Below are 13,978 nucleotides of genomic sequence, written 5' to 3' on the forward strand. Positions count from 1 at the left end.
TACCACAAGATGTTACATTTATATGAAGTTGAACACTGTATGGTAGTGCGGTTATGTACCAGTCTATGAGAAGATATTGCATCCAATGCTAAATTCTGTACCACAAGATGTTACATTTATATGAAGTTGAACACTGTATGGTAGTGCGGTTATGTACCAGTCTATGAGAAGATATTGCATCCAATGCTAAATTCTGTACCACAAGATGTTACATTTATATGAAGTTGAACACTGTATGGTAGTGCGGTTATGTACCAGTCTATGAGAAGATATTGCATCCAATGCTAAATTCTGTACCACAAGATGTTACATTTATATGAAGTTGAACACTGTATGGTAGTGCGGTTATGTACCAGTCTATGAGAAGATATTGCATCCAATGCTAAATTCTGTACCACAAGATGTTACATTTATATGAAGTTGAACACTGTATGGTAGTGCGGTTATGTACCAGTCTATGAGAAGATATTGCATCCAATGCTAAATTCTGTACCACAAGATGTTACATTTATATGAAGTTGAAACACTGTATGGTAGTGCGGTTATGTACCAGTCTATGAGAAGATATTGCATCCAATGCTAAATTCTGTACCACAAGATGTTACATTTATATGAAGTTGAACACTGTATGGTAGTGCGGTTATGTACCAGTCTATGAGAAGATATTGCATCCAATGCTAAATTCTGTACCACAAGATGTTACATTTATATGAAGTTGAACACTGTATGGTAGTGCGGTTATGTACCAGTCTATGAGAAGATATTGCATCCAATGCTAAATTCTGTACCACAAGATGTTACATTTATATGAAGTTGAACACTGTATGGTAGTGCGGTTATGTACCAGTCTATGAGAAGATATTGCATCCAATGCTAAATTCTGTACCACAAGATGTTACATTTATATGAAGTTGAACACTGTATGGTAGTGCGGTTATGTACCAGTCTATGAGAAGATATTGCATCCAATGCTAAATTCTGTACCACAAGATGTTACATTTATATGAAGTTGAACACTGTATGGTAGTGCGGTTATGTACCAGTCTATGAGAAGATATTGCATCCAATGCTAAATTCTGTACCACAAGATGTTACATTTATATGAAGTTGAACACTGTATGGTAGTGCGGTTATGTACCAGTCTATGAGAAGATATTGCATCCAATGCTAAATTCTGTACCACAAGATGTTACATTTATATGAAGTTGAACACTGTATGGTAGTGCGGTTATGTACCAGTCTATGAGAAGATATTGCATCCAATGCTAAATTCTGTACCACAAGATGTTACATTTATATGAAGTTGAACACTGTATGGTAGTGCGGTTATGTACCAGTCTATGAGAAGATATTGCATCCAATGCTAAATTCTGTACCACAAGATGTTACATTTATATGAAGTTGAACACTGTATGGTAGTGCGGTTATGTACCAGTCTATGAGAAGATATTGCATCCAATGCTAAATTCTGTACCACAAGATGTTACATTTATATGAAGTTGAACACTGTATGGTAGTGCGGTTATGTACCAGTCTATGAGAAGATATTGCATCCAATGCTAAATTCTGTACCACAAGATGTTACATTTATATGAAGTTGAACACTGTATGGTAGTGCGGTTATGTACCAGTCTATGAGAAGATATTGCATCCAATGCTAAATTCTGTACCACAAGATGTTACATTTATATGAAGTTGAACACTGTATGGTAGTGCGGTTATGTACCAGTCTATGAGAAGATATTGCATCCAATGCTAAATTCTGTACCACAAGATGTTACATTTATATGAAGTTGAACACTGTATGGTAGTGCGGTTATGTACCAGTCTATGAGAAGATATTGCATCCAATGCTAAATTCTGTACCACAAGATGTTACATTTATATGAAGTTGAACACTGTATGGTAGTGCGGTTATGTACCAGTCTATGAGAAGATATTGCATCCAATGCTAAATTCTGTACCACAAGATGTTACATTTATATGAAGTTGAACACTGTATGGTAGTGCGGTTATGTACCAGTCTATGAGAAGATATTGCATCCAATGCTAAAATTCTGTACCACAAGATGTTACATTTATATGAAGTTGAACACTGTATGGTAGTGCGGTTATGTACCAGTCTATGAGAAGATATTGCATCCAATGCTAAATTCTGTACCACAAGATGTTACATTTATATGAAGTTGAAACACTGTATGGTAGTGCGGTTATGTACCAGTCTATGAGAAGATATTGCATCCAATGCTAAATTCTGTACCACAAGATGTTACATTTATATGAAGTTGAACACTGTATGGTAGTGCGGTTATGTACCAGTCTATGAGAAGATATTGCATCCAATGCTAAATTCTGTACCACAAGATGTTACATTTATATGAAGTTGAACACTGTATGGTAGTGCGGTTATGTACCAGTCTATGAGAAGATATTGCATCCAATGCTAAATTCTGTACCACAAGATGTTACATTTATATGAAGTTGAACACTGTATGGTAGTGCGGTTATGTACCAGTCTATGAGAAGATATTGCATCCAATGCTAAATTCTGTACCACAAGATGTTACATTTATATGAAGTTGAACACTGTATGGTAGTGCGGTTATGTACCAGTCTATGAGAAGATATTGCATCCAATGCTAAATTCTGTACCACAAGATGTTACATTTATATGAAGTTGAACACTGTATGGTAGTGCGGTTATGTACCAGTCTATGAGAAGATATTGCATCCAATGCTAAATTCTGTACCACAAGATGTTACATTTATATGAAGTTGAACACTGTATGGTAGTGCGGTTATGTACCAGTCTATGAGAAGATATTGCATCCAATGCTAAATTCTGTACCACAAGATGTTACATTTATATGAAGTTGAACACTGTATGGTAGTGCGGTTATGTACCAGTCTATGAGAAGATATTGCATCCAATGCTAAATTCTGTACCACAAGATGTTACATTTATATGAAGTTGAACACTGTATGGTAGTGCGGTTATGTACCAGTCTATGAGAAGATATTGCATCCAATGCTAAATTCTGTACCACAAGATGTTACATTTATATGAAGTTGAACACTGTATGGTAGTGCGGTTATGTACCAGTCTATGAGAAGATATTGCATCCAATGCTAAATTCTGTACCACAAGATGTTACATTTATATGAAGTTGAACACTGTATGGTAGTGCGGTTATGTACCAGTCTATGAGAAGATATTGCATCCAATGCTAAATTCTGTACCACAAGATGTTACATTTATATGAAGTTGAACACTGTATGGTAGTGCGGTTATGTACCAGTCTATGAGAAGATATTGCATCCAATGCTAAATTCTGTACCACAAGATGTTACATTTATATGAAGTTGAACACTGTATGGTAGTGCGGTTATGTACCAGTCTATGAGAAGATATTGCATCCAATGCTAAATTCTGTACCACAAGATGTTACATTTATATGAAGTTGAACACTGTATGGTAGTGCGGTTATGTACCAGTCTATGAGAAGATATTGCATCCAATGCTAAATTCTGTACCACAAGATGTTACATTTATATGAAGTTGAACACTGTATGGTAGTGCGGTTATGTACCAGTCTATGAGAAGATATTGCATCCAATGCTAAATTCTGTACCACAAGATGTTACATTTATATGAAGTTGAACACTGTATGGTAGTGCGGTTATGTACCAGTCTATGAGAAGATATTGCATCCAATGCTAAATTCTGTACCACAAGATGTTACATTTATATGAAGTTGAACACTGTATGGTAGTGCGGTTATGTACCAGTCTATGAGAAGATATTGCATCCAATGCTAAATTCTGTACCACAAGATGTTACATTTATATGAAGTTGAACACTGTATGGTAGTGCGGTTATGTACCAGTCTATGAGAAGATATTGCATCCAATGCTAAATTCTGTACCACAAGATGTTACATTTATATGAAGTTGAACACTGTATGGTAGTGCGGTTATGTACCAGTCTATGAGAAGATATTGCATCCAATGCTAAATTCTGTACCACAAGATGTTACATTTATATGAAGTTGAACACTGTATGGTAGTGCGGTTATGTACCAGTCTATGAGAAGATATTGCATCCAATGCTAAATTCTGTACCACAAGATGTTACATTTATATGAAGTTGAACACTGTATGGTAGTGCGGTTATGTACCAGTCTATGAGAAGATATTGCATCCAATGCTAAATTCTGTACCACAAGATGTTACATTTATATGAAGTTGAACACTGTATGGTAGTGCGGTTATGTACCAGTCTATGAGAAGATATTGCATCCAATGCTAAATTCTGTACCACAAGATGTTACATTTATATGAAGTTGAACACTGTATGGTAGTGCGGTTATGTACCAGTCTATGAGAAGATATTGCATCCAATGCTAAATTCTGTACCACAAGATGTTACATTTATATGAAGTTGAACACTGTATGGTAGTGCGGTTATGTACCAGTCTATGAGAAGATATTGCATCCAATGCTAAATTCTGTACCACAAGATGTTACATTTATATGAAGTTGAACACTGTATGGTAGTGCGGTTATGTACCAGTCTATGAGAAGATATTGCATCCAATGCTAAATTCTGTACCACAAGATGTTACATTTATATGAAGTTGAACACTGTATGGTAGTGCGGTTATGTACCAGTCTATGAGAAGATATTGCATCCAATGCTAAATTCTGTACCACAAGATGTTACATTTATATGAAGTTGAACACTGTATGGTAGTGCGGTTATGTACCAGTCTATGAGAAGATATTGCATCCAATGCTAAATTCTGTACCACAAGATGTTACATTTATATGAAGTTGAACACTGTATGGTAGTGCGGTTATGTACCAGTCTATGAGAAGATATTGCATCCAATGCTAAATTCTGTACCACAAGATGTTACATTTATATGAAGTTGAACACTGTATGGTAGTGCGGTTATGTACCAGTCTATGAGAAGATATTGCATCCAATGCTAAATTCTGTACCACAAGATGTTACATTTATATGAAGTTGAACACTGTATGGTAGTGCGGTTATGTACCAGTCTATGAGAAGATATTGCATCCAATGCTAAATTCTGTACCACAAGATGTTACATTTATATGAAGTTGAACACTGTATGGTAGTGCGGTTATGTACCAGTCTATGAGAAGATATTGCATCCAATGCTAAATTCTGTACCACAAGATGTTACATTTATATGAAGTTGAACACTGTATGGTAGTGCGGTTATGTACCAGTCTATGAGAAGATATTGCATCCAATGCTAAATTCTGTACCACAAGATGTTACATTTATATGAAGTTGAACACTGTATGGTAGTGCGGTTATGTACCAGTCTATGAGAAGATATTGCATCCAATGCTAAATTCTGTACCACAAGATGTTACATTTATATGAAGTTGAACACTGTATGGTAGTGCGGTTATGTACCAGTCTATGAGAAGATATTGCATCCAATGCTAAATTCTGTACCACAAGATGTTACATTTATATGAAGTTGAACACTGTATGGTAGTGCGGTTATGTACCAGTCTATGAGAAGATATTGCATCCAATGCTAAATTCTGTACCACAAGATGTTACATTTATATGAAGTTGAACACTGTATGGTAGTGCGGTTATGTACCAGTCTATGAGAAGATATTGCATCCAATGCTAAATTCTGTACCACAAGATGTTACATTTATATGAAGTTGAACACTGTATGGTAGTGCGGTTATGTACCAGTCTATGAGAAGATATTGCATCCAATGCTAAATTCTGTACCACAAGATGTTACATTTATATGAAGTTGAACACTGTATGGTAGTGCGGTTATGTACCAGTCTATGAGAAGATATTGCATCCAATGCTAAATTCTGTACCACAAGATGTTACATTTATATGAAGTTGAACACTGTATGGTAGTGCGGTTATGTACCAGTCTATGAGAAGATATTGCATCCAATGCTAAATTCTGTACCACAAGATGTTACATTTATATGAAGTTGAACACTGTATGGTAGTGCGGTTATGTACCAGTCTATGAGAAGATATTGCATCCAATGCTAAATTCTGTACCACAAGATGTTACATTTATATGAAGTTGAACACTGTATGGTAGTGCGGTTATGTACCAGTCTATGAGAAGATATTGCATCCAATGCTAAATTCTGTACCACAAGATGTTACATTTATATGAAGTTGAACACTGTATGGTAGTGCGGTTATGTACCAGTCTATGAGAAGATATTGCATCCAATGCTAAATTCTGTACCACAAGATGTTACATTTATATGAAGTTGAACACTGTATGGTAGTGCGGTTATGTACCAGTCTATGAGAAGATATTGCATCCAATGCTAAATTCTGTACCACAAGATGTTACATTTATATGAAGTTGAACACTGTATGGTAGTGCGGTTATGTACCAGTCTATGAGAAGATATTGCATCCAATGCTAAATTCTGTACCACAAGATGTTACATTTATATGAAGTTGAACACTGTATGGTAGTCAAATCAAATCAAATCAAATCAAATCAGTTTTTATTGCCGGAACATTATACAACGCATGGCAAATGTCATATTTTAACTTTTTAATGGCTAAAATTTTTGTCAAACACACCACAAGAAATCTCATTCAAACATACAATTTTGCAAACGTACCTACATCCATTCATTCACCAATTATTCCCACTTTCAGCGACGAATTTTGTCAGTCTTTTTAATTGGTGGTCTCCCAATCATAAGCAAAAAACTCGTCAACATTATAAAATGTTTTTGACACTAAAAAGCGTTTCAAACGAGTTTTTAACACTTTGAGTGTTGAAGTGTTTTTAATTGAATTTGGTAACCTATTGACGAATTGAACACCTGCCTGTGAAGGCAAGCGTTCATAAACCACCGTTCTGTGCCTACCAGTTCGGTAGTTATCTCTGCCTCTAGTCTCATACATATGTATGTCTCGGCCATTCGTCATGGCACATTTAGACATACAAAACAGAGTTGTTTCCAAGATGTAGAGACTGGGCAGCGTCAACAGTTGCAAATTTTTGAAGGCTTCCTTGCACGTCTCTCTAAATTTCAACTGAGCGATAATGCGGATTGCTTGTTTTTGCAGCTTGAACACTCTCAGGAATTGATTGTTTGCACAAGCTCCCCACAACACCAGCCCGTAAGTGAGGTGGGGGTAAATCAAGCCATAATACGCCATCATCAGAACTTGAGTCGGGCAGTATTTGGCTAGAGACCTCAAAACATAAATGCCTGAGGCCAATTTGGAGCAAACGTGGTCGATGTGATCGTTCCAAGTCAACCCTCGATCTAGGTATATTCCCAGGAATTTTGAACAATATACTTCTTCCAGCATAGTGTCAGCCAACATAACAGCTGGCTCATCATGACTATCTACTGGTCGTAAAGCAAAATTTATAAAATTGGATTTTGCAGAATTTGTTTTAAGATTGAGGCTGTTAAAATTTTGGACACAGTTGTTAATTTCAACAAAACTATGCTGTTCCAAAGTCAATTTTGATTTGCTAGTGAAACAGAGAGTCGTGTCATCAGCATACTGCACTAGTCTTCCGTGCAGAAGTGATGAACCTACATCATTGACATAGATCAGGAAGAGAATTGGACTGAGAATTGAGCCCTGTGGGACACCATAACTCAGGTGAATTGGTTCAGATAATTTATTTGAGATCTGGACAATTTGAGTTCTATGGCTTAGAAATGATCTGAGCCACTGGAGAGGCACGCCTCGGATGCCATGAGATTCAAGTTTGTCAAGCATTGTACGGTAGTGCGGTTATGTACCAGTCTATGAGAAGATATTGCATCCAATGCTAAATTCTGTACCACAAGATGTTACATTTATATGAAGTTGAACACTGTATGGTAGTGCGGTTATGTACCAGTCTATGAGAAGATATTGCATCCAATGCTAAATTCTGTACCACAAGATGTTACATTTATATGAAGTTGAACACTGTATGGTAGTGCGGTTATGTACCAGTCTATGAGAAGATATTGCATCCAATGCTAAATTCTGTACCACAAGATGTTACATTTATATGAAGTTGAACACTGTATGGTAGTGCGGTTATGTACCAGTCTATGAGAAGATATTGCATCCAATGCTAAATTCTGTACCACAAGATGTTACATTTATATGAAGTTGAACACTGTATGGTAGTGCGGTTATGTACCAGTCTATGAGAAGATATTGCATCCAATGCTAAATTCTGTACCACAAGATGTTACATTTATATGAAGTTGAACACTGTATGGTAGTGCGGTTATGTACCAGTCTATGAGAAGATATTGCATCCAATGCTAAATTCTGTACCACAAGATGTTACATTTATATGAAGTTGAACACTGTATGGTAGTGCGGTTATGTACCAGTCTATGAGAAGATATTGCATCCAATGCTAAATTCTGTACCACAAGATGTTACATTTATATGAAGTTGAACACTGTATGGTAGTGCGGTTATGTACCAGTCTATGAGAAGATATTGCATCCAATGCTAAATTCTGTACCACAAGATGTTACATTTATATGAAGTTGAACACTGTATGGTAGTGCGGTTATGTACCAGTCTATGAGAAGATATTGCATCCAATGCTAAATTCTGTACCACAAGATGTTACATTTATATGAAGTTGAACACTGTATGGTAGTGCGGTTATGTACCAGTCTATGAGAAGATATTGCATCCAATGCTAAATTCTGTACCACAAGATGTTACATTTATATGAAGTTGAACACTGTATGGTAGTGCGGTTATGTACCAGTCTATGAGAAGATATTGCATCCAATGCTAAATTCTGTACCACAAGATGTTACATTTATATGAAGTTGAACACTGTATGGTAGTGCGGTTATGTACCAGTCTATGAGAAGATATTGCATCCAATGCTAAATTCTGTACCACAAGATGTTACATTTATATGAAGTTGAACACTGTATGGTAGTGCGGTTATGTACCAGTCTATGAGAAGATATTGCATCCAATGCTAAATTCTGTACCACAAGATGTTACATTTATATGAAGTTGAACACTGTATGGTAGTGCGGTTATGTACCAGTCTATGAGAAGATATTGCATCCAATGCTAAATTCTGTACCACAAGATGTTACATTTATATGAAGTTGAACACTGTATGGTAGTGCGGTTATGTACCAGTCTATGAGAAGATATTGCATCCAATGCTAAATTCTGTACCACAAGATGTTACATTTATATGAAGTTGAACACTGTATGGTAGTGCGGTTATGTACCAGTCTATGAGAAGATATTGCATCCAATGCTAAATTCTGTACCACAAGATGTTACATTTATATGAAGTTGAACACTGTATGGTAGTGCGGTTATGTACCAGTCTATGAGAAGATATTGCACCCAATGCTAAATTCTGTACTACTTGAAACGTTGTGGATGTACGCTTGATGGTAAAATGTTTAAGTGGCCAGTAGTTTAAAAAACATCAGCAACTTGTTCAATATGTAATAAACGCTTATTACTCAATACTCATTTCTTTTATTGACAAAAACATAATATCCATGAAGCATTCCTCAAGAGACATAACTAGTCTACGTGCTATTTATAAAATAACGTAAAGATTAAACCAAACAACATTCGCTGTTTCGAAATTTGGCTATGCATCAGTCTATGAGAAGATATTGCATCAAATACCGAATGTTATTGCTACTTGAAGAGAAGTAGCTGTTCGCTATCTGGCGGCAAACGAACGACGGATCGTTTATAAATATATTACAGACAACTATTAAACATTTGTTACATTAAGTGAACTTCGACAATAGTAAAACCTACTCAAAATGTTAAGTTTAGGTAATAAAAATGAGGTACTGCTGTAATATTAAAATGGGTTTAACTCTGGATAAAATATTTTCTATACTAGCTTTAAAGAATATAATTCTCAACTCTGAACAAAATGTCTGCCACAAAACCCCAATATGAAAGCAATTTCTATTCCGGAAAGTCAAACTAAAATGAGAATTTGGAACATTATACGAATATGCCGAGTATCTGGCCATCGATTTCAGCGATTACTCTGCAAGGATACGAGTATTGCCCATGTCAGTATAACCACTTAATTACATTTAATTTAATTCATTAACAGTTCCTACTGACCTTTTTGTACACTTTGCAGGCCCTCTCTGATTTTCCCTTGTGGAGGCATTTGTGGACCATAGAATAGGAACCCCTGGAACACAAAATACAAGTAAGCATCTTCTAATGTATAGAAACACACTTAGTGCGCGCACACTTGTATCTCTCGCAAGTCGCTGCTTCAGGGACATCGTGCATCGGCCATCAAAGACATTACATTGTTATTATAGTATACAGGTATTACTCCAAACCTGTCAAATCAATCTTTGCCAAAAACCTTTCAATTTATAACCTTATCGTACGGATCTCTATCTCGTTAATTACATTGGTAAGTTTATCGATGCATATCTTTTATATCTCAGTGTACACGGTAAGCACATTTCAATAAAATTACAGTTAATATTCTTGATAATTCTGAGTGTTAAATCAGAGTATTGCACTATGATTTGCATGGAAACATCATAAAACTAAATTATTCTAAAGCCTTTAATAATTTTTACATATTTTGACCACTGTTTTAAACAACTCAAGGTCTTAAAACAATGAGTGTTTATTTTGATTAGTAATTCTACTTAACATAAATAATCTGCTCACGGTTGTTTATTGATTTTTTAATGTAAAAAGGAAATTAGTCAATAAGAAAGAGAACTACCAGCTGGTAAATTGATGACCAACGGATACATTTGGGTTTTTAGGTTAACGTCGCCAGATGCAAGGTTATGTAACACATGGCCCGCTCGCTCTGGGTATTGACAATAATAATAATCAGCGGATAAGTGTTTAGTTATATGCATAGAATCAGTATCCTACATCGTTTGATCTCTAAATTGGCATTTATTTATTCACAAATCCATTTTGCTCTTTTGACAGGTTATTAAAAGCTTAAACGTGAAAAGTGCGTTGAATTATACAGGATCAATATTTTCAGGCTTACAACGTTTATCATTATTCCTTCTTTTCCCATTTATTTTGTTACTCACTTTAGATATACTTTATAATATTGGAAACGTAAGAAATATAAATGAAAACTGTTATATGAATCATATTCAGGAAAATTAAATAATGTTTTAATTCATAACTTTAACGGGAGATAATTTCCCTTGCAGGATTGGAGATACCACCGTGCAAACTGCTGTGCGTTGTGCTTTCACATTTTATCACACTCCGTTCATTGCCCATAAAACTTACCGTTAAACCCTGAGTATATACAATAATCTTGTTCGAAATCTATATTTTGCGCCAGTGGCAGAAAGATTTTCAACATGTTTTAGTCATAAGCCTTTAAAAGACAATACAATAATATTGTTTATAATTCCATAAGGAATTATAGGACTTTAAATGTGAATTCACTTGTATTTCTTTAGGTTTGAGATAAAGATGTTAAATTTTACAGAGTGTACAAGAACAGAGAAGGGAATGACGTGTTTTCATTTTAAAATGTAATTCATATAAGAAATATTGTATTTAATTAACTATAACCAGTAAAAGACTATTAAAAGTGATATCCTGTAAAGACTTAATGATTATAAATATGTTATAACTAGTTCAAAACATGTTTCTCCCTCTTTCAAACTTTCTTGTGGATTCTGATCACCAATTAATAACATAGAAACCAACAACTGATAATCTACAACAAATAACAGTATACGTGTAAATTTGAGTGTTATGAATGGTAATAGTTTAATTTAATTAAAATGGAGAACGACGATAAAGAAAAAAATACTTGCTCTTCTGAGATAAAACCGCGAGATATTTCTCTTTCCGGGAGAACATGCCAAACTTTCCACCACAGCTTCCGCATTTAGAGATCCAGTATTATTCTACGTGTTTGTACTCTATACTCAGTATTATAACTGTTCCACATCAAGTCTTCGCTATTATATGTTTTAGTATATTTATTCTTTCAATTAATTTAAATTGTATATTGCATTATAATGTGACAATGGGTTTGTTAAATAAACGAAAATAACTAATTATGAGTTGGGCATTTTCAGATAAAATAATACTTGAAAATGTCAATACACTTTACATAAAGCGATTAAATGAGAAAATTAAAGAATGATCTATACTAACGTATAAAATATGTTCAACGACAAGTCATAATGTCAGGATTATCGTGGACACAGACTGGTAGCGATATCTATAACACAGAAGGTGGGCAGCGGGTAATAGGTGTGTAAACTGCTGACACTGCTCTTAGCACTTACTGCTGACGTAGTGTGCTGATTGTCACTCTAATGGTCAGAAATATCGTGTTTTAGACGATTACCATCCTTCAGTTAGAGACATTTAGGTGGTGATATCCTGTAACAATGGTGTTGGGCGGCGGGTAATAGGTGTGTAAACTGCTGACACTGCCGCTTAGCACTTAATGCTGACGTAGTTTGCTAAGTGTCACTCTAATGGTCAGAAATATCGTGTTTTAGACGATTACCATCCTTCAGTTAGAGACAGTTAGGTGGTGATATCCTGTAACAATGGTGTTGGGCGGCGGGTAATAGGTGTGTAAACTGCTGACACTGCCGCTTAGCACTTAATGCTGACGTAGTTTGCTGAGTGTCACTCTAATGGTCAGAAATATCGTGTTTTAGACGATTACCATCCTTCAGTTAGAGAAAGTTAGGTGGTGATATCCTGTAACAATGGTGTTGGGCAGCGAGCAACAGGTATGTAAACTGCTGACACTGCCGCTTAGCACTTAATGCTGACGTAGTTTGCTAAGTGTCACTCTAATGGTCAGAAATATCGTGTTTTAGACGATTACCATCCTTCAGTTAGAGAAAGTTAGGTGGTGATATCCTGTAACAATGGTGTTGGGCAGCGAGCAACAGGTATGTAAACTGCTGACACTGCCGCTTAGCACTTAATGCTGACGTAGTTTGCTAAGTGTCACTCTAATGGTCAAAAATATCGTGTTTTAGACGATTATCATCCTTAGTTATAGACAGGTGGTGTTATCCTGTAACAATGGTGTTGGGCGGCGGGTAATAAGTGTGTAAACTGCTGACACTGCCGCTTAGCATTTACTGCTGACGTAATTTCCCGAGTGTCACTCTAATGGTCAGAAATATCGTGTTTTAGACGATTATCATCCTTCGGTTAGAGACAGTTAGGTGGTGATATCCTGTAACAATGGTTTTGGGCGGCAGGTAATAGGTGTGTAAACTGCTGACACTGCCGCTTAGCACTTACTGCTGACGTAGTTTGCTGAGTGTCACTCTAATGGTCAGAAATATCGTGTTACAACCTTTTCCACCTTCATAAAGATCCAGTATTTTACTAATATCCTGATAAAAGCATATACTGTAATTCTATGAGGCACACTAATTTCTGCATAAAACCGTTTGTACTGTAATTTACTGAATTATTGTAATGGATTTATTTTTTAATTCGCAATTTTAAATCTAAGTTTTATTTACATCGTTGAATGTACATAAAAACTGGATATAACCACAATGTTTTACAGTATAAGTCAAGTGTTTTACATTTATTAGATGGTTTAATCAACTTATCGATATTATACTAAGCCGTTTATAGCGAATAGTGCATAATGAATATTCTAAAATTATTAGATTATAATATATTGTGATATTATGGTGGCAGAATTTCTTTTTAGTGTTTAAGTGGTTCCATCAATTTTAACTGGAAGTTCGTGGAACAGAAGTAACATGAAACATCTGCATTCAGAATAAGTACAATAGATCCCATTTCAACTGTTTGTGCGACGTGCTGGGCTTTAAAGATTTATAGCACAATAAACATTCGCTTCTGCTGAGAGAAACTTTTAATCATACAACATCACGTTGTTTTAGTCATCACTTTGTGTTTGAGTCTTCC

The 13,978-nt window shown here is 35.6% G+C and overlaps 1 protein-coding gene across 1 annotated transcript in view; it reads right to left on the minus strand.

Annotated features, from left to right (window-relative positions):
* LOC124366635 (calcium/calmodulin-dependent protein kinase type IV-like) overlaps window positions 1-13,978 on the minus strand; it is a 162,171-nt gene that overhangs the window by 44,822 nt on the left and 103,371 nt on the right. The window contains exon 3 of the mRNA XM_046823233.1: window positions 10,163-10,235. Coding sequence (XP_046679189.1) covers window positions 10,163-10,235 — 73 coding nt within the window. The remainder of the gene's footprint in view (window positions 1-10,162; window positions 10,236-13,978) is intronic.

This window comes from Homalodisca vitripennis, chromosome 7, assembly GCF_021130785.1.
Source record: "Homalodisca vitripennis isolate AUS2020 chromosome 7, UT_GWSS_2.1, whole genome shotgun sequence".
In the NCBI taxonomy this organism is placed as follows: domain Eukaryota; kingdom Metazoa; phylum Arthropoda; class Insecta; order Hemiptera; family Cicadellidae; genus Homalodisca; species Homalodisca vitripennis.